General features: G+C 36.4%; 1 protein-coding gene across 1 annotated transcript in view; it reads left to right on the forward strand.

Annotated features, from left to right (window-relative positions):
• LOC101672552 (contactin-6) overlaps positions 1 to 23,057 on the forward strand; it is a 301,755-nt gene that overhangs the window by 173,908 nt on the left and 104,790 nt on the right. Inside the window, 3 exon segments of the mRNA XM_004738393.2 lie at positions 286 to 381; positions 14,187 to 14,390; positions 16,620 to 16,722. Coding sequence (XP_004738450.2) covers positions 286 to 381; positions 14,187 to 14,390; positions 16,620 to 16,722 — 403 coding nt within the window.

A 23,057-nucleotide genomic window follows, 5' to 3' on the forward strand; every position in this document is an offset into this window, starting at 1 on the left:
AGGCTACAAACTGCCAGGGAGAATAAAAGCAAATAGATAGTAGGTAATGTTAATAAATGTCTTCATCACATGCTCCATTTAACTATATGAAAAAGAAAGGAGAAAAGAAGAAACAAGAGTTTTAGAGATAATAATCAGTGTATATAAATTGACCATCAACTAAATCTTCTGGTCAGTCAAGTATGAGTGTCCCTTACTGTTAAGAATAAAAATAAGTTCAAAATTCTACTTTAAAATGTTATTTACTGCAAGATAATTCTAAAGCTGTTTTGTTTGTTTTCCAAGATATTGAAGACTTTGAAACCAAAACCAGAAGTGCAGTGTCCGTCCGAGAAGGTCAAGGTGTGGTGCTTCTCTGTGGTCCACCACCACACTTTGGAGGTATGGTGGGGAATAGTTTGGGTCACACCATCAATGTGGTCACTGGAGGAGTAAAGAAGGCACATCATGTCTTGAAGTCAATGGTAGCTCTTTAACAAGTCAAAAAGACCGTGAAGGCTCTTCATGTTCATCCTCCTGTATCTAAACAGTATAATCTAAATGTTTTTAAAAGAAATTTTTGTTTAAGCATGGCCTTAAGGAGTTGCAGCCTGGCACCCAGCATAAGCGCCAGGGTACAAAGTGAAATTGACTGCTGCTGCATTCTGATGCTTGTCACCCTGTATAACAAGAGACAATTTGTTTAAGCGCTTTAGGCTCAGTTTCCTCATCTGTAGAATTGAGACACTGATATCTGCACTGTAGTGCTTTCGTGAATATTAAGTGAGCTAGTGAATGTAAACCAATCAGTGTAATGGCTCGTATTTATTCAGAAAAGAAAGCTGAGATTGTTATTTCATTGTTATTAATGACCTCCATGGAAAAGCAAATTCCAGCATTCCTCTTGGCACCCTCACTTTAACTATTGGAAGAGGAGAGCTACTCCATTAGTTAGAAGCAAATTTTGGATGGCACAAAATCAGAGTATCTCCTAGCAATGGTAAAATCATGCAGTCAATGACAGTCTCTGGTTTGTAAGAATCTGGATTGACTTGGGAATTAACCTGTTGCCAGGGACCTAAACCACCTACTGATTCCCTTGGGGTTGCATTTTGTCAAATTCCAAATGATTTGATAAAATTTGGTAGATTCTCAAGCAACAATGAATCTGGAAGAGGCAATATCACAATATCCATGGAGTCATTTCATTTGGTTCAATTCAATATCATACTGATTGTATGACAGTTACCTTAATAACAGCAAGTACTTACGAAGTAGAGATTTGAATACTTTGTATGTACTAACTTTTCAGTTTCTCACAGCAGCTTCATGAAAGACAAACTATGATTATTGTTTTACAAATGAGAACAATAAGGTAGACAGAGGTTAAGTAACCAGTCCAAGATAACACAGCTGATAGGCAGCGGAGCCAAGCTTCAAATCCCGGCAGTCTGGCTCCTCAGAGCAGCCTTTTATACTTTATTTCCACTCTGCAATGGGAGGATTTTGAAAGCAAATATAACAGATTTTTTAAAATAAAACAGAAACAATTATATCCCTATATTAAACAATCTTTTAAAAACTTGGAAGCACTTTTCCATTATTTTCATTTTTACACAATCTCCTGAACTGCTGATACAAAAGAAAAGGAAACTCATTAGAAGGTAACAACACTTTATTCAGTAATATTAGAGTAGTATAGCATTATGCTCGCCTGAAATATTAGGTGAGAGTTACACTATTTTTAATGCTGAGATAAAATATTATTCCAGAGCATTGAAAAAAAATTGATGGTGCTTATTTTTTAACCATAGGGAAATTAGCTTTTAGTACTGTAACTTAAGATGACAAGATAGACAAAGCCATGTCTGTTTGTGCTGTCTGTCTGTGTCATTTTATGCTGACTTTGGTCAAAGAATCTTGACAGGATTGAAGATTGTTTTCACCTTTGTTTAATCTAAATAAAGGAAGCAGAAATGTCAAATATTTGTAAATGAAAGTCACATATTTTAAAAAGGCAGCCAATGGGGCACCTGGGTGGCTTGGTAGGTTTAGCATCCAAGTCTTGGTTTCAGCTCAGGTCATGATCCACTCCCAAGTTGGGCTTTGAGCTCAGGGCAGTCGGCTTGTCCCTCTCCCTCTGCCTCTTGTTTCTCCCCTGCTTTCTATGCCTCTAAAATAAATAAAATCTTTAGAAAAAATAATAAAAATTAAAAAGGCAGCCAAGTAGAAGCTTTCCTTGTTACCTTGTTACCTACCACTGTTAAAGTATAAGTTGATTATTTAGAGCATGTACCCCTTATAACGGTGTACCTCTGCTTATGCCATGAAGTTAAGTCACAGATAGACAAACACTGCCTTCAGTTAAGATCTTTTTAGTTGAATAACTAATGCCTGTTGCATGCAAGTTATGACAAACTTGTCTGATGCCAAATTTGATTATATCATATGGAATGTTTTAGCAGGATCCCAAGGGTATTTGTCAATATTGACTTCATCCAACTATTTTTAGGTATTTGGGTATATCCAGGTATTACAGAATTTTTATCCAGAGAGCTCTAGGATGTGTCATGGACTTCCTCATCTCCACAAGGGCAGAAATACTGAAATATTGTTCTTCTGTTCCTTATAGCTGTCCCAGATCAAAACTATGGGGAATATTGACAGATGCCATTTGACTCAGTTATACAAATAGTCATCAATTAGTTAGAAGGAGAAAGTATTAATAATAGTGACAATGGCTACCAGTTATTGAATTATTATCATGAGCAAGCCCTATTAGAGTTTCCATTTATTTTCTCCTTCCCAGTATTCCAATAATTAAGGACAATAAATTTAAAATGAGGAAACCAAGACTCAGATAAACTAAGTAGATCAGTTTTCAGTTAGTAAATGAAGGCAAGATTCCAAAGCAGGAATTTCTGACTTAAAAAAAAAAAAATACCTTTGTAGAGAAAGCTCTGTAGTTAATGGTTAAACCTCAGATTGTTTATCAATTTAAACACTCTTACACCTCCTGGGTTTGCTAAGAGTTCTATGAGTGTTTTTAACTGGCTCATTTAAAACAATTCCTTATTCTTCCTTTTCCATTCTCACCTTCCTGTGAAAGTGAATTGTGCCAAGAAAGACTTCAAGAATGCAGAGAAACATATTGGTTGGATAACCTTCAAACTGGATTAGTGGACAGCTGGTTTAAAGTGAGCCAAATTTACACATAGACATTTCTGTCTTTGTGATTTTTTTTCTGGATTAGTGCATATATGTATACACACACACACACGTGTATGTATATATGCATATGTATTTGTGTGTGAATATATGTATGTGTATCTATCTATATATTTCTTTAGTATATAACAATCTACCTTAAACTTAGTAGCTTCAAGCAACACCCATTTATTAACACACAGGTCTATATATCAGAAGCCAAAGGATGATGTGATTGGTCTCTCTACTCAGACTCTTACAAGGATAAAATCAAAGTCATGACCAGGTGGCATTCTCTTCTGGGAAGTCTAAGGAAGAATCCATTTCCAAGCTCTCTCAAGTTGTTGGCTAAATTTGGCTCCTTGATATTGTAGTATTAAGGTCCCCTATTCCTTGCTGCCCAGATGTCAAGGGCCACTGTCATCGTCTAGTGGATGCCCACATTTCTTACCATATGTCTCCCTCCATCTTCAGAGCCAGCAGCAAAGAATATCCCTCACATCAATTCCCTCTGATAGTTCAAATGTCTTTAGCTAGGGCAAGGGAGAAATTATATTAAACTTGATATTATCAGAACATTGTGAGTTCTTTATATTTTCTCTCTAGTATCATCACAAAAAAAAAAAATGGAAAACACTTCTTAACAAGGCAGGCCTATCATATACATTTTAGTGTGTTTTATAAAACAAAAACCAAAAATCAAAAAACAAGAACTATGGGAGAGTAAGAAAAATTATCAACTACATTGAATCCTATAAATTTACCCAGGGGCGTGGGGATAATAGCTCCAGGAACAAAACAAAAGAAAAACGTGTGTAGATGGATTTCCCATAGAAATGATTAGTGACAACTCAGTGAAATAGAGTAATCAACATAAGCCAAACTGAACAGATGCTGTTTTATGGATGTCCTTTATTATTTTTTTTTCTGAAGAGACCAAAGGAGATCTGAATCCAGAATAGCTTTCTCATGGATGTTTCCTACCTAATTTTTAAAGTAACCACAAATTTGCTATCCTTCTAGAAAGAGAGGATTTACAGATAAAGTTTATTCTAGAGGAAAGTACTCATAGTGAAAAAGAAAAGAAACCCAGGCAATAATTCCAGAACACAAAACTGGCACATTCTGCTTTATCTCTTATAAATGTGATATTTGGACATAAAACCAGAACTATTCCCTATACTCTGAGGAGAAACGTATATTTGTTTCCTTAATCCTATTGCTTAACTAGAGATAAACCCCATGAATGTGACTGAATGCCAGTAAAGCCAGATTAAGTCCTTGTTTCCATCTTCCTAAGAATATAATTCTAAAATATTACAGAGAAATATAAGTTTTACTGAAGTTTTGTCTGGAGAACACAGAGAGTGCTACAATGCACATCTGATTGAAACCCTTTTTTCCCTATTAGACATCACTTTCCTTTCTCCTAAAGTCTCTTAACAGTAGTCTATGACTTATCTCATCTCCACACAATCTCCAGCAATCCCTTCTATTGTCTATTATAGTTATTATCCTTAATTTGGATACCCATGTCAGAAAAATACATGTCTCCTAGTTAGCCTCATGGTGCTTGGCAAAGGTAAAATTTGGTAGTCCGCTAAGTAAAGTCTTCTTTTCCTCTGCTAGGTCTCTGGACGATTCTAAGCTCTCTTCTCTACATCCGGGTTTATGTGACAGTAAGAGGCAATACACTATTTATTTTATTTATTCATTTGGGGGAGGGTCACTGAGCCTGGAGGTAGACTTGGAACTGCCATGCAGAGAGGTCTTTCTACCATGGGTTTTCACTCACCTCCAGGATGAGCTTTGATTAAGAGCACTGGTCACCGGTAACAGAGATTCTGCATGAGTCATTTGCAACAGCACTGAAAGCAAAATTTCAGACTGTTAATTTTTCTAATGGACATGAAACTCTTGAAGCCAAGGCTCTAGGTTCCATATGAAAATAAGTTGTCAATAGATTTTCATGGGTGCAGTGAGTTAGCCAAGCTTCACATGAAATTTTCTTTAAAAATGGCAGAGTGAAGAAATGATACATGTTGTCTAAAATAAGTAAGATCACCTTCACTGTGAAATAATAGTTTCACCATATCTAAAGTAAAGCAGATTCTTTCCCTTTATTGTCTGGATATAAAACTCTCAATCCAGGGCTCATAAAAATCATAGGTTTAAACAATTTGTTATAGAGGAAATATTCCATTGTCTTCAAAGATATAACTCTTAGGTTGGTAGAACAATTGAATTTATGCCAGTAGTTTGGATGTCTATGTCTGTGGTAGGAAGATAGCACTGTTGTTTGAGCCCAGCATTTGTATTTCCATCAATAAAAACATTGACAATTCAACAGAAATGGAAAATCATTCCAGCAAAAACTCCAAATTGTGTTAAAGAATAAAGAGGAAAGTTACATTGAGAAAAAGTGCTAAATTTCATATGCCCTTCTTTCCAATAATGTTTTTTTAAGATTTTATTTATTTATTTGACAGAGATCACAAGTAGACAGAGAGGCAGGCAGAGAGAGAGGAAGGGAAGCAGCCTCCCTGCTTCCCTGTGGGGCTCGACCCCAGGACCCTGAGATCATGACCTGAGCCGAAGGCAGAGGGTTTAACTCACTGAGCCACCCAGGTGCCCCGCCAATTAGTTTTTGTTGTTGTTCTTGTTCAGATCAGCAGTGTGTGTACTTTGAGGTTGCTTCAATATGTAAAAGGCAGATAGCAGAACAGTTGTCTATTGGTATAATAGTAACAACCATCATTACTGAACCTGTACTATATATCTACTCAACAAATATTTATTGTGTACATACTAAATGCCACTCCTTTTAGTGAATTTTAAGGATATAGTGGAGAGCAATGTGACAAAGTCTTTACCTTCATGAATCTTAAAATAAACAATATAAAAATGTGGCAGATGGTAATAAAAGCTAGGGAGTAAACTAAATGGGGTAAGAAATAGTGGGTGTTGCCATTGTATATTCTGAGGCCAAAGAAAGTGTTGTTGGCATTTGAGGAGAGAACTAAAGGAATGAGAGTGAGACATTGAGCAAAGGCAGTTTGCACAGAGGGAACAGCATGTGCAAAGGTCTTGGCAGTAGGGCTGTGTCTGGCACGTTGGAAGAAAAGCAATGAAACCAGTGTGGATAAAGAAAGGTGAGCAAACAGGAGCATAGATGAGGTTGTAAGCACTACCTAAAAGATATTATGGAGCCTCTGATTTTTAGTGGGAGTGAGATTAGAATGCATTGTGTGGTAGTGAGCAAAAGACTGACGTGCCTTCTTTGAGTTCCAGTTTAAAAAGTTTATTCTAAGTAGACCATAAAGGGGCAATAATATAAGGAGTTAAAGGTGATTATAATGACTCAGGGGAGAAGTAATGTGGCTTGAAGCAGGATGATAGAAGCAGACAGGTGAACAAGTAACCATCTTCAGTATATAGTTAGAACGTATAGCTGAGATGATTTCCTGAAAGATTAGATGTAGAGTGTAAAGAGAAAGAGAGAAGTGGTTTTAGGTTGAGCAAGTGGAAGAAAGCGGTGCCATTTATTGGGTTGATACCAATAACAGGAGAGCAGGTTTTGGAATGGAGGAAATCAGGAATTTGTTTTGGGACATTTTAATGTTCAGATATCTGTTAGATAGAACAATGAAAATTTTGCGTAGGCAACTAGATTTATATATCTGGGGGAAAGTTCTGGTTTGGAGAACTAATATTGGTAGTTACCATTATTAAAAATACAAAATTTAACTGAATAAGTTTAAAGGTCTATTTGGCTTTATTCAATGATTGATGAATCGGGCAGCATATCATCTTACAAATGGAAAGGAACCCATGGGATGCCTGGGTGGCTCAGTTGGTTAAGAGTCTGCCTTCTGCTCAGGTCATAATCCCAAGGTCCTGGGATCAAGTCCCACATTTGGCTTCTTGCTTAACAGGGAGCCTGCTTCTCCCTCTGCCTGCCCCTCCCCCTGCTTGTGTGTGCTCTCTCTCTCTGACAAATAAATAAAATCTTTAAAAAAGTGGAAAGGAATCCTGAAGAGGTTCAAAATTAAAGACTTTTATAGGCAGAAAAAGGCAAGATAAGGAAGTTGTTCCAGCAAAGAATAGATTGTTTCAGGCAAGGTCACCTTAGTCTGGAGGATGGGTAGGGTCTGTCAGGTAGGTTGCTCACCTGATAGAAGGAGACCTGCTAACCAAGTAATTCCAAATTAACTGGTTAAGGGTCACATTTCTGAGAGAGGTTGAAAGTAGAATTGTGTTTGGTGTTAAGTTTTGGTTGGTGGACATGGCACTTAGGAGAGTGACTCTTTTTGGAGACCATTGTCTCTCTCTCTCTTTCTCTCTCTCTCTCTTTTTTTTAAATCACCATATAAATAGTATTTAATGCCACATGATTGGATAAGGTAACAAATGCTTCCTATATGCTGGACTCTCAGTTCAGCATCTTAGGTGCCTTAACGCTGTCAAAGAAAATTTCTCCACTCTATAAATTAAGTAATTGTGTTAAAGAAGTTAGTGTTAACTTGACCAAGAAGACATATCTTGGGTTTAAATACCACTTCATTTATTCTGCTATCTAATTTGTTCTGGCATAATCTGGCCCACAACAGAAAATAATTGCTAAATCAAGTATAAATGGAAACAGCAAGTGTATCTGTATTAGAGAATATGTAAAGACCACCTAGAGACGTAAATTGATTTATCTAATATAAGTGTACTGTATTAGAACCAGAAAGATCATGTAGCTGACCAGAGTCCCATAGTTCATTTTCCTAGGTCCTGGGCTCCACATTTCCTCTTCTACTTTCACAATCTTATTCTTTCCCGGTAAAAATGTTTTCCCTTGCTTGCTAGCGCGTCAAATAGAATTCTCATGTTACATCTATTTCCATTTGCATAGCCCAGGTTTTCTCAACATCAACACTCTTGACAATTTACAGTGAGGTAATTCTTTGTTATGGGGTTTGTCCTCTGTGTTGCCAAAATGTTTAGCAACATCCCTGGCCTGTGCCCATTTGATATAATAGCACCCCCTCTCCCAATAGGGAGAAGGAAAACATCTCCAGACATTGCCAAATATCCCCTCTCAGGCAAAATCATCCTTGGTTGAGAACCACTGGAATGACCCCTCACTTAACATTCTTTATATCTAGCTCACCTGTAGAAGATGGGAATTGAGAGGAACAAAGGAAGTGTAGTCCTTCTGTAATTGCCTCCCATGGCTTACCCAGCCTTCCTTAAAACTGGAGGTTTCTTAGAAGTTCATTCAGAAGCTGCCTGTGTTTTCATTCCTTCTCCAGGTAGGAAGTACTGGTACGCATGCAGCCCTAGAGTTCTTTGTAAGCTAGCAATAGCAGGAACTCAGAGGGCCTTTCCTTAGTTGTTGTTTGTAGGCCACAAATGCAGCTATCTCCATGATTCTGAACAGGAGATGTGTAAATCAAAAGGGATCTAATAAAATCTAGGTGGTTAAGCAGTAATTGTGGAACAAATGGGAACAGAAATCGGAGTGGTTGTAAAGGTGTCAGGGCAGTGTTCTGGGTTACATCATAAACTTGCTCAACACCAATATCAATGACTTCAATTCCAGAAAAGGAATTATTTTTCTTGGATTAGGTCTTTGCCACTGAGCTAGCATAACCATGATTTACCACCCGGCAGGCAGTCACATTTAACCCTAGAGCTCTGCACAAGGTTTGCAGTAAAGTACACTCATTCCAGAATATTCCAAAGGGGAGATTTATCCACTAAATCTGAGCACTACGCTTCAGATTCTTTATTCTTCTCATTTATTTTCTACTTCTAGAAACATGCTACCCATTTTGAGGCCTGTTTTACGGAGCCAATAGAAGTTCTCATTGTCAGTGTTTATCACAACTGGTCTCTTTCACGTGGGATACTTCCCCTGTAATAAAAATTATGTCCGATATAATGGGTACAATTGCATATATCTCTTGTGTCTGTACTTTAAATATTACAGTGCAAGATATAGGGCTATAAAAGATGTCAAAACACAATCATGCTCTAGGGAAAATAGGATTTGTTGTATGCTTGAGAGAGCAGCAGATAGAGTCTTCAGTTGCTTACTGCAGATCTGCCATTCCTAATAACATTAAAATTGTAGAGGATGGTGTCAATGTGAAACTACAGGCAATGCTTCAGGAAAGACCAATTATCATTCATTCTAATGTTACTGCTGAATCATCATAGGGAAAATGCATCACAATCATTAATAACAGATAAATGTCATAGATGGTGGAGAAAATATTTTAAAAATTCAATGGTTTCAACTTAAGTGGCTCATGAATTATACATTTAATTAAGAAAAGCCAAATGGGAAGAATTTTAAACTTCCAATTTGTAAGGTAGTTTTTTTTTTCTTTCCCCATTAAAAATACACAGATTAAGCATGACAGTAGCTGATGATGGAACAAAATAGATAAAAGCCCCCACTCAGCCTGACTATTTGGGGTGGGAATAGGAGCCCATGGGGAGAAGGGAGAAGGGAAGGATGAAAAATACAGTGACAGGAAGGGCTTGCAGGTTAACACATTCATCAGTTCACAGAGGAGCACATAGGGGTACCTGGATTCTAGTAACAGAGCTGCTTCTATCTTCCCCTCTGTTTACTCATCTATAAAATGAGAAGATTGGGCTGAGAGATCATTAGGTCCCTTCCATCTCAGACATGCCATGCATCTATGAACTAAAGAATATCCTTTTGTTCAGGTTCCCACATACCACCTGAAGAGAAATATACAAGATGGCCACCATTTTATCAAACTCTGAGCCATTTTCCTTTCTGGTATGGTTATGCAGAGGAGATTGAGAAGTACCATTACATTAGTGATTTTCAAAGAAGTGTTCCAGGTCCCACCAGTATTACCATTCCCAGATAATTTGTTAATGATGTAAATTCTTTGGCTCCTTCCCAGATCTACTGAAGGAGAAATGGGGAGTGTAGAACCCAGCAGTTAGTGTTTTACCAAGTCTTTTAAGTGATTGTTATGCACACTGAGGTTTGAAGATCTGTCCCCTGGTGAGGCCATTTTGGAGAAAAGAATTATTTCGTAATGGTTTGACAAATACATTCTATTCCCTGCTAATAGTAGCTATAAACACATTGAAGTAATTGAAATGACAGATTGACCTTTCATTCTATAAGATTCTGAGGAAACTGAACACAGGACACACAGTGCTGATGGCAGGAAGGGGACGGATGACCAGGAAAAGTTGTCCTAGTTCTGAGTAGGCTTTGATACGCACAGAATTTGGGTGTTTGGAAAGAAGTCTGAGAGTAAGGAAGAATGTTCCACAGGGATCATATTGACATAGAAGAAAAGGGTCAGTTATAAATAATAGAAAAGAAGAAAGATGGTATTAGGAAAAGAGCAAAGGATTTGGCATCTGAAAAATCTAGGTTCAAGTCCTCCCCTTTCTACATGCAAACAATGTGATTTTGGAGAATTACTTTTCTATTCCTAGCTCTAGTACCTTCTCCTATTAAATGTGCATATTATCAATAGCCAATTAGCTCCATAAAACAAAACTTAGGGATGATGAAACAGGTATGAAATAGAAGTACTCATTTTTTTCTTTATTATTCTTTATGTAATATTCCTTATATCTAGACCATTTTCTTCTGGCAGCTTTTAAATGTTCCACTCTTAGAGAAGGACTAGATCAGAAAGTTTTAGCAACTAAGGTGAAAATGAATTCACCAAGGGAGAAATGAAAATTACAGTCTCAGTTCTCAAGATTGTAGGGTAAAGAATAGGAAGATTTCTTAGGCATTAATGGCAACCTGTAATTTCTCAGTGAGAAGGGTTAACCTTGGATTTCAGAGAGCTAGAGCTTATTTTTCTTCCCAAATCAGCACTGAATAAAGATCCCTAAACTGAGACATGGCCCTGGGAATTTGCTCAAGATTGTCTTTATTTCACAAAAGGTTCAAAAAGATGAGGAGTCACTGACAACAAGGGAATCTGAACTACATTTTTTCTTCCTCTATATACTGAAGAAAAATTTACTATCTAGATACCTCTCACTTTCAAACAAAAACCCTTTGAGCATCTCTTTGGTGGAGACAGAGTAACAGGCTTAGAAGTGAGGCAGCAAAGGACATCAGTAAGGAAACTTAGAAGCAAGAGACCACATGAAATGATAAAAGACTCCAGTAGGGACTTGCAAAAGCAATGAAGTTTCAATACCCTGGAACAGGATGAGAATGTCAAAGCATATTTTCAAAAATAAAAAGTGAATTTTATTTATGCATACTTGATCTAAAAGCATTAGACTCTTAAGAGCAAAGGAATGTTGAGGGTAGAGTAGACTGTTCATAGAAACAGGTTTAACTTCCCATTCATTGCAAACATAGCTCATCCATCTTCTGCTTGGCCATCTCTAATGATAGAGAGCTCATTACCTCACAAATCACCTCTGTTACAGCTCTGAAGTTTAGATTGGTCTTCCTGATACTAAGGCCCATAGGGCTTTCTGTAACCTCCAACAACCAAAGTCCTATTTTTGCCTCCTGGGCATCAATAGGAAGGGCTCTTTTTAACCCTTTCTGCACATGACAGCAGTTCAGATCTATGAAGACTGCTCAATTATTCTTCACCCTGCCCCCAGGGTAAAAATCTAAGTTTTTATCATTTTCTTTTGTGACATAACTTCTGGTCTTTGCTGTATTGGTTATCTGTCTCTTGATAAACTTGAGAATTTGAATTCCCCTTTTGGTAAAGTGTGCTCTGAACATAATATTCCAATTCAGCTATATGAGCCATTCATAGGGTGTTAAAAATACAGATTCCATGATACTTCACTCAGATATATGGAAACCAAATTGCTAGGCATAGGATTAGCTATCTGTATTTTAACAAGCTTCCTTAGTGATTATAATGTGCTCTGAATAAAACATAATACTCCATTCTGAACAGTTCAGAGTAAGAATGAAAAATATTATTCATTATATTGTTTCACAAGTTGTAAATCATTCTAGTGTTTGGTTTTCCTGACACTATTCCCATCCTGTTTTTTTTTTTTTTTCCATTTACACAAATAATACATAGTAGTTAAAAATTATAATGTGACAGAAACATACTATGTAGAGAATAAAAATTTTTCCCCTCACCCTAAGAAAACCTCTATATACGTTCCTAGGTTGTTAAATTTAATAATTTGTATAAAGACACACAGATCTGTATAAAGACACACACATACATACACATACATATACACAGCATTAACCACCTTGATTTGCAGCATGCTTTTCACATTACCATACATCTTGTTTTTTTTTCTAACTGAACACTACTTTTATAGGTTTAATGCCACTTTGTACATTTTCACATTCTACATGTAAGTGGCATTTTTGTTGATTGTTCTCTGACATATCATCCTATCCTATTTTCTTCTTTCCTGAGAATTATATCAGAGTTCTGTCAATATAGGTGAATTCATTTTCACTAAAATAACTTATGAATTGTTGTTAGAATGTAATACTTTAGCTCCTCAGCACTATTAATGGTCTGTTTGTAGACTCACTCTTTTTCTTTCTCCCTCTTCCCTTCCTTCTCTCCTTTTGTGCTTTCTAAAATCTGTTCCCTAAGTACCGTCTGTGCTTTATTTTTCCCTATGTGAAAGAGATGATAAAGATGGCAACATCCCCACTTCCTCATAAGTTTTTCTATATAGATCAAATTTAAGGTCAGAATAGCTATTGATCTGTATTGCCTCCTCATCCTTTAGAGAATTTAAATACTGTAGAGTTAGTGAAAAAATGTTTCTGATAGTCTGCTTCCACCTGGGGTAGATTGCTAGGATGTATCAGAAATAATTAGTCATTTTTGGGTCTATCATATCTTTCTTCTGCACCCATTTTTAATAAAAGTGCAGATGACAAATATGACCCATAGCCTCTGCCTGAACTGGGGCCCCTAGTTGCTTCGATTGTTCTTCTATGAGCTGTGATTTCCTACTATGTGATTTCTGAGTTCATCTGTACGTGAAGGTGTTTTCCACCTGTGTATTTCCCTTCTTCACCCCCAGCCTCTGTGCATTTCACTTACTTTGGAGTCCCAGGAGACCCAGTTATAGTCTTCCATTTCCCTAGAAGTAAGTTCAGTTCTACCTTGTTTCCATGATTCATACAATTTCTTAGTCTTCAGATAGTACCACACTTAAAAACCTTAATCCACAAGAATGTTTGTCTCTGGTCGAAGATTTCTGGCTAAATTTTTTTTTAGACTGACATGTTATTTGTACAAAATATGGAATAACTATAACTCTCACATATCTCTCGTGGAGAGGTCAGCAGGTACAACAACTATGAAAAATTCTTTTGTGGTTTCTTATAAAGTTAAACATACATCTGTCTACCTTATTTCTCACTCCTAGGGCCTTATCCAAGAGAAATGAAAATGTCAACAGATAGTCATTTCCACTAATACCACTAATGGTCCCAAGCTGGAAACAATCAAAATGCTCATCAACAAGAAAGTGGCTGAACAAATTGTGGTATATTTATAAAATGGAGTATTACCAGCAATAAAAAGCAAAGAAGTACCTGATAGTCACACAACATAGGTGAACATTAAAAAAAATCCATGTTAAATGAAATCAGACACAAAACAGTTTAGTATGGACATCCTTTGGACTGCATATTGAGAGAACTGTTTTCATGTGAGCATTACTGGAGAAATACATGTGTATTTTAACCCCGTGATATTTTATATATGTTACAGCTGTTCTTAATACATTCATCCACTTATTCTCTTGGCATGCCCTCATTGCACCCCTAAATACACAAAGCCAGTGATGGGCAGAATGACTATGTCATGTATCATCCAAATTTGAATATAAGGGAATATTACAATTATACTAGGACAGCAGGCATCAACTGGGGCACAATTTTATTCTAATTATGGAGAAGAGGGCACAGAACTTCCAGATAAGAATAAATACAGTAAGGATAATGCTTATTTTTTTCTGTTCCCCAGACTTATCTTATGCATGGACCTTCAATGATAACCCCTTATATGTTCAAGAGGACAACAGGCGGTTTGTATCCCAAGAGACAGGAAACTTATACATTGCCAAAGTGGAACCATCAGATGTGGGCAACTACACTTGCTTCATAACAAACAAAGAAGCACAGAGAAGTGTTCAAGGACCGCCCACTCCATTAGTGCAGCGCACTGATGGTAAGATGATGAGCTATCTTGGGAATATACTTTCGCTTCTGAGGCCTGGGGACATCTGTTGAGTTTTCAGCTTCCCTCTGGTTCAGAGGAGCCACATCATCAATGAGTTGAGGTTCAATTTACAAATACGATGGAAATCAGATACTGTAAAAAAAATATAATAGAAAATTCTATAATTCACTTACATGGTATAGTTTATATGACTCTGGGTATATCATGCCATTTCTTCACTGGCATTGGAACAGATCCTTTCCTTGCTTAAGGAGCATTTTATATAAAAAAGTTTGTTTGAGGGAATAGGCGTGTGTGTGTGCACGTGTGGGTGCTGCCAAACTTCTTAATGGAGTAATATTGTTTTCAATGAGCATATGATGCAGCCTTTCTTTAATGCCTCTTCCTTTTCCATAGTTGTCTTTTTTGTTCACCCTTTATTTACCTGGCTGGCAAAATGGGGAAAAAAATTCACATCCAAGGAAAGCAAAGCAAGCAAACATTAATTATAAGCATTCCAAAGAGGAATGAAACACTATTCATGCTAATTATATTCCTCCAAGGAACATAATTCAAATTGGTCTCTGATGAGTTTTTTAGTTTAGTCAAGACATAGCTGGCACAAGATTTAGAGAACTAGAAAACTTAGGGAAGTCATCGAAGTAGAATAATCCTCTAGTCGATTCTTTAATTAAATATTCACAGTGGTAAATGTAAAGATAGAAAACCTGTTGATGCATTTTATGATCAGATCTGGACTAGAAATGTAGTACCTCATAGAGTTTTCTTCTCTCTGAGGATTTTAAGAGCAAGAACATAATGCTAATGATGGCTAACAGAATTATGGAACTAGCTCCATGCGGGGAGTTCTTACGACAGAGCTTTTATAATCACTAACCACCCAAATATACTTGGATAGTCTTAGTTCAGAATATAGCAACCACTAGATTTATTCATAAGTCCAATTTCTGTCCTCCAGTGAGTACTCTGTTCATGAAAGAAAGTGCTCATAAGCCAATAATATGCATAGAAATTCTACCATATTTTTCCTTTTCCTGGTCTACTTTTAGTTTCTCCTTCTCCCCTTCTTAAGTCCTTCATTCTTCTATCCCCTCTATTATCTTTAGTGCATACACGGTAAAAACAGATCAGAAGAATTATACTATATTAATGTTAATAGTATTAATATAAGAAATATCAAACCTCTTCTAAAAGTAGACACTCAAGAAAAATCAGATGTCAAGAAAATACGATATAGAAAATTTAACTAGTTCGCTGAACTAGTACTCTGTACTACCTCAACCATAGCTTCTTTGAATGTTTGGAATGATCAGGTCTTAAAAATCAAGTATTTTTATTTGATACATATTTTGTAAATTTTATCTTCTGTGCAGTTGTACTGGCCACCAGTAAATCATTTACCTTTGGAATAGATTACTCTGGCATTTGGTTTATAAATTAAAAAAAAAAAAAATCAGTTTTTTGAGGAATCTTGATTTGCCACTTATTTCATTAATTAAGTTAATGAGGATAGCCTAGGGATATATTTCTGCTACACCTCTGGTAGGTAACATATTTATATACATTAGACTATTATCTTATTCTTAGCCCATATCCACAATTCCTTGTTAAAAAATTTAAAACTATAAAAACAAATGTGTCTTTATAAGTGAACAGCAAACTCATTTAGCAGTAATTCCTTAATGAACTGACATGAGAACATTTATGTCTTTATCTCAATTATTTTTATTAATTTGTAGATTTTGTTGCAGAAATACTGTTATTTTCTATTAAGAGACCTCCTACAGTGTTAATGAAAATTTCCTTATTCCTGAACAGATCTGCCCCAGTGAGTTCCATGAAGGCGTAATAGATCTGGATATCTCTAGAGAAGAAATGTTCTTGATAATTCAGAAACATTTTAGAATCTAGGTGCATTCATTTCTTAATTGGAAGACAAATTCTTTGTAAGATCCTAATGTGGAATATAGGGAAATTTGGGATGCCTCTATTCTGACACTCTGATATATCTTAGATATTGCTTTTTTAAGCAAGAAGAATATCAACTAATTCCTTAAATAGCATCATGTAGTTTCTTTGCCCTCTATCACTCATTTAAGTCTATGAAAATGTTGTTAATTGAAGTACAAAATAATCAGTTTTTGGTTAATGAAGCATTTACTTCACAGAAAACTTCTATTCTCCAGAAATGCTGCTAGCTCTTTTGATATTTAACAGGTGTGATGGGGGAATATGAACCAAAGATTGAAGTGCGTTTTCCTGAAACTATACAAGCTGCAAAGGATTCATCTGTAAAACTGGAATGCTTTGCCCTTGGAAAGTAAGGTTTTTTGTTTTGTTTGGTTTTGTTTTGTTTCTGGTTGCTTAATTTTTTTTTTTAACCTTTTTGTTATTCAAACATTGCTGTAAGGTAAATTACCAAATAGATTTCAAATGCTGGGCAAAAGTGGAGCTTTCTGATTGGAATTTAAACAAACGTGCCTAATACTCTAAAAATGATTGGACCTGCAGTTCTCCCCTAAACGTGCTGATGTTTCCTCTAGTTTGAGCATAACGAGTCCCATTTGGGCAGCATCTTGCTGAGGAATATATGTACTTGTATAAGATGGTGAACAAGTCACGAAATCTCCAACATATCCTTCACTCCATCTCATCCTACATCCAGAAATATATTGCCTGGAGTGTCCTCTTGCTTAATTAATCAGCAGTTCTCACAAAGGAAAAAACCTGCACTGCAGATTTCCAAAATAAAACTAATTAAAGGCCATTGTTCATAGTGAATCATTAGAATTGAGCAAAACCTGCCCTGGAAGTGGAGGCACTATGTTTTACTCAGATAAGTGTTTATCAGCCAACAGGTTTGGAATGCTTTGAAGCCAGCCAAATATTTGCAATTTTGCATACAATATGCAGACATCTCTTAGCCTTTGGGCTATATTCAGTCTTCATTTTTATGCCTCTAAATACTAGTACTCAAGTAACGAAGACATAGATAGACTAGATGTGTGTTTTTAAACTGTGTGCATATGAATTACCTGGGGACATTGTTAAATTGGGATTCTGGAGGTCTGAGGTGAGGCTCGATTTCTCCATTTCTAACATGCCTCCAGGTAATGATGATTCTTCATTCCTATAAAACATATTTTGAATAGTAAGCAACTCGACCCTATCAAATTTGAGGGTTTACTTATAAATACAGAGTGTCTTCCCAGAGTGGTCATCACATTTAGGAAAAGTAATTTGCGTTCCAAGACGTGAAAAACATTTTGAAAAGTTCCCATTTTGTTATTAAGTAAATATGAAGTGGGAGAGCTAGGTTCTTGTCTCACAGAGTCAAAGAATGAGTCTCACTGACAAAGAAAAGTGAGTGGAACAACAGAATTTTATTAAGCAAGGATACAGAGGGGGAATAAAGCTCCCAGGAGTGAGGAGGGTCACAGTAGCTTTGGGCTGAGGGCTTTGAAGGTTGCTCTTTTATTGAAAGCTGACCAGGGAACGTAAATCTTTTTAATACTGACAGCATTTTTGTGTAAGCAGGACTAGCGATAACATCTTTAATGGCTTACTTCTTTTTAGGGTCTGTTTATTCTTTGTTGGACACAGGTGAATGTCATTAAAAAAGCCGCCCCTCCCACCCCCGTCCCCACCCTTAGGGCAGGGTGGTATGGTCAGTTCCCTTCTCTCTTGTCCCTTTTTCAGACAGACTGAGCATCCAAACAATGCTGGTTACAAAATCTCTCTAAGTTCCTTTCTATACATGAAATTTTGTAGTTCTTTAAGTTACATTTCTCAAGTTACTCATTTTTCAGGTTTTTAAGAGGCCGTATTTTATTTTCATACAGTATTGGTCCTATAGTGTTTGTCCAATAAATAATTACTGATTAAATCATGCTTAAGAAAGTGACAAATGGGGACTTTCTGTCACAGCCTTTTAAGATATGATGAACTTTCACCATTTTCAAGCTTTCTCTGAAATTAAAGTTTGTAAAAAAAACATAAAATGTCAGCAAAATACTCTGAGAACTAGACAATTTACTTAAAAAGACCAATGAAAGATAGCATCTGAAAAGAATATTTATAGCTGATTCTATCATATTTGGCATCGGGAAATATGGATTCCTGTAATTTAAAATATACTCTTACATGATAAATAACTTTGAAAACTAATTGAGCCTGGTTCTCAAGAGTCTTATGTAAATAAATTCCATTTGTTAAACATTTATAAGTAAGAAGTTAGATTTTATGTATATATTCTATCTACGTATAATCCTCATAATTATTCAGGGTATATCATATTTTCATTATATATGAGAATACTGAGGCTCAGACTGAATAAGTAACCTGTTCAATTTCAAGCTCCTGTTGAGAATGCAAGGGCAAGTCAAACCTAGTCCCACCTGATTTTAAGTTCTGAACTTAGAAACTTTTAAATAAATGATTAAGCTAACTGCTTGTGAAACCAGTGAAGACAGATTCAATTCACAATATTCTCAAGAGTTGTCTGTTAGCAAACATACTTCTTAACCTCTATGAATTTCCATATACTCATCTAAAAGGTGTTATAATGATCTCTGCCTTTTATGTTTATTTGGAAGTATGGGGTGGATAATACACATAAAAAACATTTAGCACTAAGCTTTGCATTTAGGCAATGAACACTGAATTATTTGAACCCAAAATACAAATTCTGTTATCTTTTTGTCTAACCAGTGTTTGAGTTAGTGGGATTGATGGGACTAGAAAGAGGTACCTCAGAGGGTCTACAATTCTCAGCTCTGCAGTTCATTCCTTTTCTCTCTGTCTCATACGGATGGCAGTATAAGAGTGAGCAACAAAGAGGGTCAGTTGTGGAGTCGAAAAGAGGAGCAGACAAGAAGAAAACTTAGTTGATCAGTATAGGCTTTGAATTGCTCACATATCGGATTTCCTAATTTTATTTATGTTTACTTTTTTTTTTCTTAAGAATTCAAACCTACAGCAATGTTGAAAGAGTAATAGCTGGACAATCATGTCAATTATATGTCCTTCATCTGAACCAACAAAGTATAAATCTTTGCCACCTTTCCTTAACTTGTTTTGTCCTTTGCATGCTCACTCTCTCTGTCTCGTCCCCTCTTACCACACACACCCATACCTGTACCCACACACACATGCCATGCATCAAAACATGGGTGGGGGCGCCTGGGTGGCCCAGTGGGTTAAAGCCTCTGCCTTCGGCTCAGGTCATGATCTCGAGGTCCTAGGATCGAGCCCCACATCGGGCTCTCTGCTCAGCGGGGATCCTGCTTCCCCCTCTCTCTCTGCCTGCCTCTCTGCCTACTTGTGATCCCTCTGTCTGTCAAATAAATAAACAAATTCTTAAAAACAAAAAAACAAAAAACAGATGGGTGATAAGTTATATCTTGGCCTGGACTTTTTAAAGGATTTTATTTATTTGACAGATAGAGATCACAAGTAGGCAGAGAGGCAGGCAGAGAGAGAGAGGGAGAAGGAGGCTCCCCACTGAGCAGAGCGCCCAATGTGGGGCTTGATCCCGGGACCCTGAGATCATGACCTGAGCCAAAGGCAGAGGCTTAACCCACTGAGCCACCCAGGTGCCCCATTTGGCCTGCATTTTTTAGAGGGATATGCCACTCAAAATGTTGCTTAAGATCCACACTCCATTTTTGGCTCAGCTTGCTATGAGATGGAGGAGTGGAGGAAAGGAAAAAGGTAAAGTCAGGAAATATTGACCTTCCCACTTCACCATACAACTTCACTCTTGAACTGTTATGGATACGTGCTATAAGAATTCACTGGGCGTAGATGGAAGGAGTAGATTAATAATCCAAACAGGGGAATCAAAACCTTAGAATATATGAGGTAAATTGTTGAAAATTCTCAAATGGAATGATTTAGAAATAAATTAAATCCTCTCTTTAATAACCTCATGGTGTGAAAACAATCAGGACATTAAAACATGGCAAGTGGTCAAGCTGCATATGGTAAAATTTATTATGTTAAAAACATGTGGGAATACCTAAGCTTCTGATATAATTTTACTAGTGATAATTGACTAAGGAAAATTAAAGTTGAAAAAATAATAGTTAAAAACAAACAAACAAACTCTCTTACTGTGTTAAATCTTATGGTATGTCCATTGCTGTACATGAAATAAAATGAAGAAAAATGGAAAATGATGAGAATTACTTCATTAAAAATTGCCAAGGAAATAACTGATTTAATGGAATATAATCCATAAGATTTTATGTGATAAAATCAATGTTGAGATTATTTTTATTAAATTAAGTCACTAACATGGGATTGAAATTCCTTGGGGTTAAAAATGGAAAGTCCAAAGCATCCACTGGGTCGAAGTGATAGTGTTAAAATACGTTGGATAAGAAACACATATTCTGTGTAATTCCAGTGGAGCTACATTTCTCATTTCTTCAGATGGACAATATGTATGTGAAAATATTTTGTATACATTTGGAAAACATTATACGTTAGTGAGCTACTAACAGTTTTTTATATATGCTTGCCAGTGATTTTCAGAGAACAAATTACATGGCAATTGTAACACTGCAAACATACTGAACATGCTTTTGTAGTTCATTATAAAATATATTTACCAAATGCTATACCAACTTTTTAAAATTTGCACAATTAGTAAACATAGAAAACAACACATTCTTTCCACAATACATTATATGCTTGGCATAAAATAACAATCTGAACATGTTAAAAATCAAACCACTTGCTTTATAAATTATAAACCTGTTATTTGCAGTGTTTTTATAAACTCTATTAAAGTGGTTTTTTTTCCTTTTTAAAAAATTTTTATTTTTTATTTTATATTGCCATGCTGTATTTGGACTTGTTGGGTTTTTTCCCCCCAAATGTAGGACTTACTTTGTACAAATCAATTTAAATCTTCTAGTTCACTTTCTGAGGTGCCACACTTCTTTATAATATGTTCAATAAACACAAAGCTGAGCAAAACTAATTTGAGGAGGAATGAAGTCAAAGTTCTCTTTCTTATTAGCAATGTTTTTAAATACTTTTGTTAAATAACTGATGAATACTTTTTATGTTAGAAACTATATCTTCATTAAGCAAGGGTTTTATATGTTTTGATAAGAGAAATAAATAGAGAAAGGGAAGGAGGAAGAGAAGGAAGGAAAAAGGAAATAGTAGGTGAATAGGTGAATGTAAGGGAGAAAAAAATGACAGATCAATGCTATATGCTATTCTTAATTTTTTTCATTTTCAGGACATAAGACAGTTCCTAAAATATGAACTGGTTTTCTTTTCTCTTTTCTTTTCTTTCCTCCTCCTCCTCCTCCCCCACTTCCTCTTACCAAATATCTCCTTTAAAAAAAAATATATTTTTATTAACATATAGTGTATTATTTGCCCCAGGGGTACAGATTTGTGAATCATCAGGCTTACACACTTCACAGCACTCACCATATCACATACCCTCCCCAATGTCCATAACCCAACCACCCTCTCCCTACCCCTATCCCCCAGCAACCCTCAGTTTGTGAAATTAAAAGTCTCTTATGGTTTGTCTCCCTCCCAATCCCATCTTGTTTCTTTTTTTCTTTCCCTACCCACCAACCTCCTGCCCTGCTTCTCAAATTCCTCATATCAGAAAGATCATATGATAATTATCTTTCTCTGATTGACTAATTTCACTCAGCATAATACCCTTTAGTTCCATCCACATTGTTGCAAATGGCAAGATTTCATTTCTTTTGGTGGCTCCATAGTGTTCCCTTGTATATATATACCACCTCTTCTTTATCCATTCATCTGTTGATGGACATCTAGGTTCTTTCCATAGTTTGGCTATTGTGGACATTGCTGTTATAAACACTCAGGGGCTTGTGCCCCTTCGGATCACTACATTTGTATCTTTAGGGTACATACCCAGTAGTGTGAATGCTGGGTCTTAGCATAGCTCTGTTTTCAACTTTTTGAGGAACCTCCTTTCTGTTTCCAGAGTGGCTGTACCAGCTTACATTCCCACCAACAGTGTAGGAGTGTTCCCCTTCCTCTGCATCCTTGCAAACATCTGTCGTTTCCTGACTGGTTAACTTTAGCCATTCTGACTGGTTTGAGATGGTATCTCATTGTGGTTTTGATTTGTATTTCCCTGATGCTGAGTGATATTGAGCACTTTTTCATGTGTCTGTTGGTCATCTAGATGTCTTCTTTGCAGAAATGTCTGTTCACGTCTTCTGCCCGTTTCTTAACTGGATTATTTGATCTTTGGGTCCTGAGTTTGGTAAGTTCTTTATAGATTTTGAATACTAACCCTTTTTCTGATATGTCATTTGCAAATATCTTCTCCCATTCTGTCGGTTGTCATTTGTTTTTTGTTGACTGTTTCCTTCACTATGCAAAAGCTTTTGATCTTGATGAAGTCCCAGTAGTTTATTTTTGACCTTGCAAAGAAAAATTTAATGAGCAAGGAACTTACTTTTGGCGATATTTCTAGGAAGAAGTTGCTGCAGCTGAGGTTGAAGAGGTTGCTGCCTGTGTTCTCCTCAAGGATACTGATGGATTCCTGTCTCACGTTGAGGTCTTCCATCCATTTTGAGTCAATTTCTGTGTGTGGAGTAAGGAAATGAAATGGTCCAGTTTCATTCTTCTGCATGCGGCTGT

The sequence above is a fragment of the Mustela putorius genome, unplaced genomic scaffold (assembly GCF_011764305.1).
Source record: "Mustela putorius furo isolate JIRA1106 unplaced genomic scaffold, ASM1176430v1.1 tig00003850_pilon_pilon_pilon, whole genome shotgun sequence".
Taxonomy (NCBI): Eukaryota; Metazoa; Chordata; class Mammalia; order Carnivora; family Mustelidae; genus Mustela; species Mustela putorius.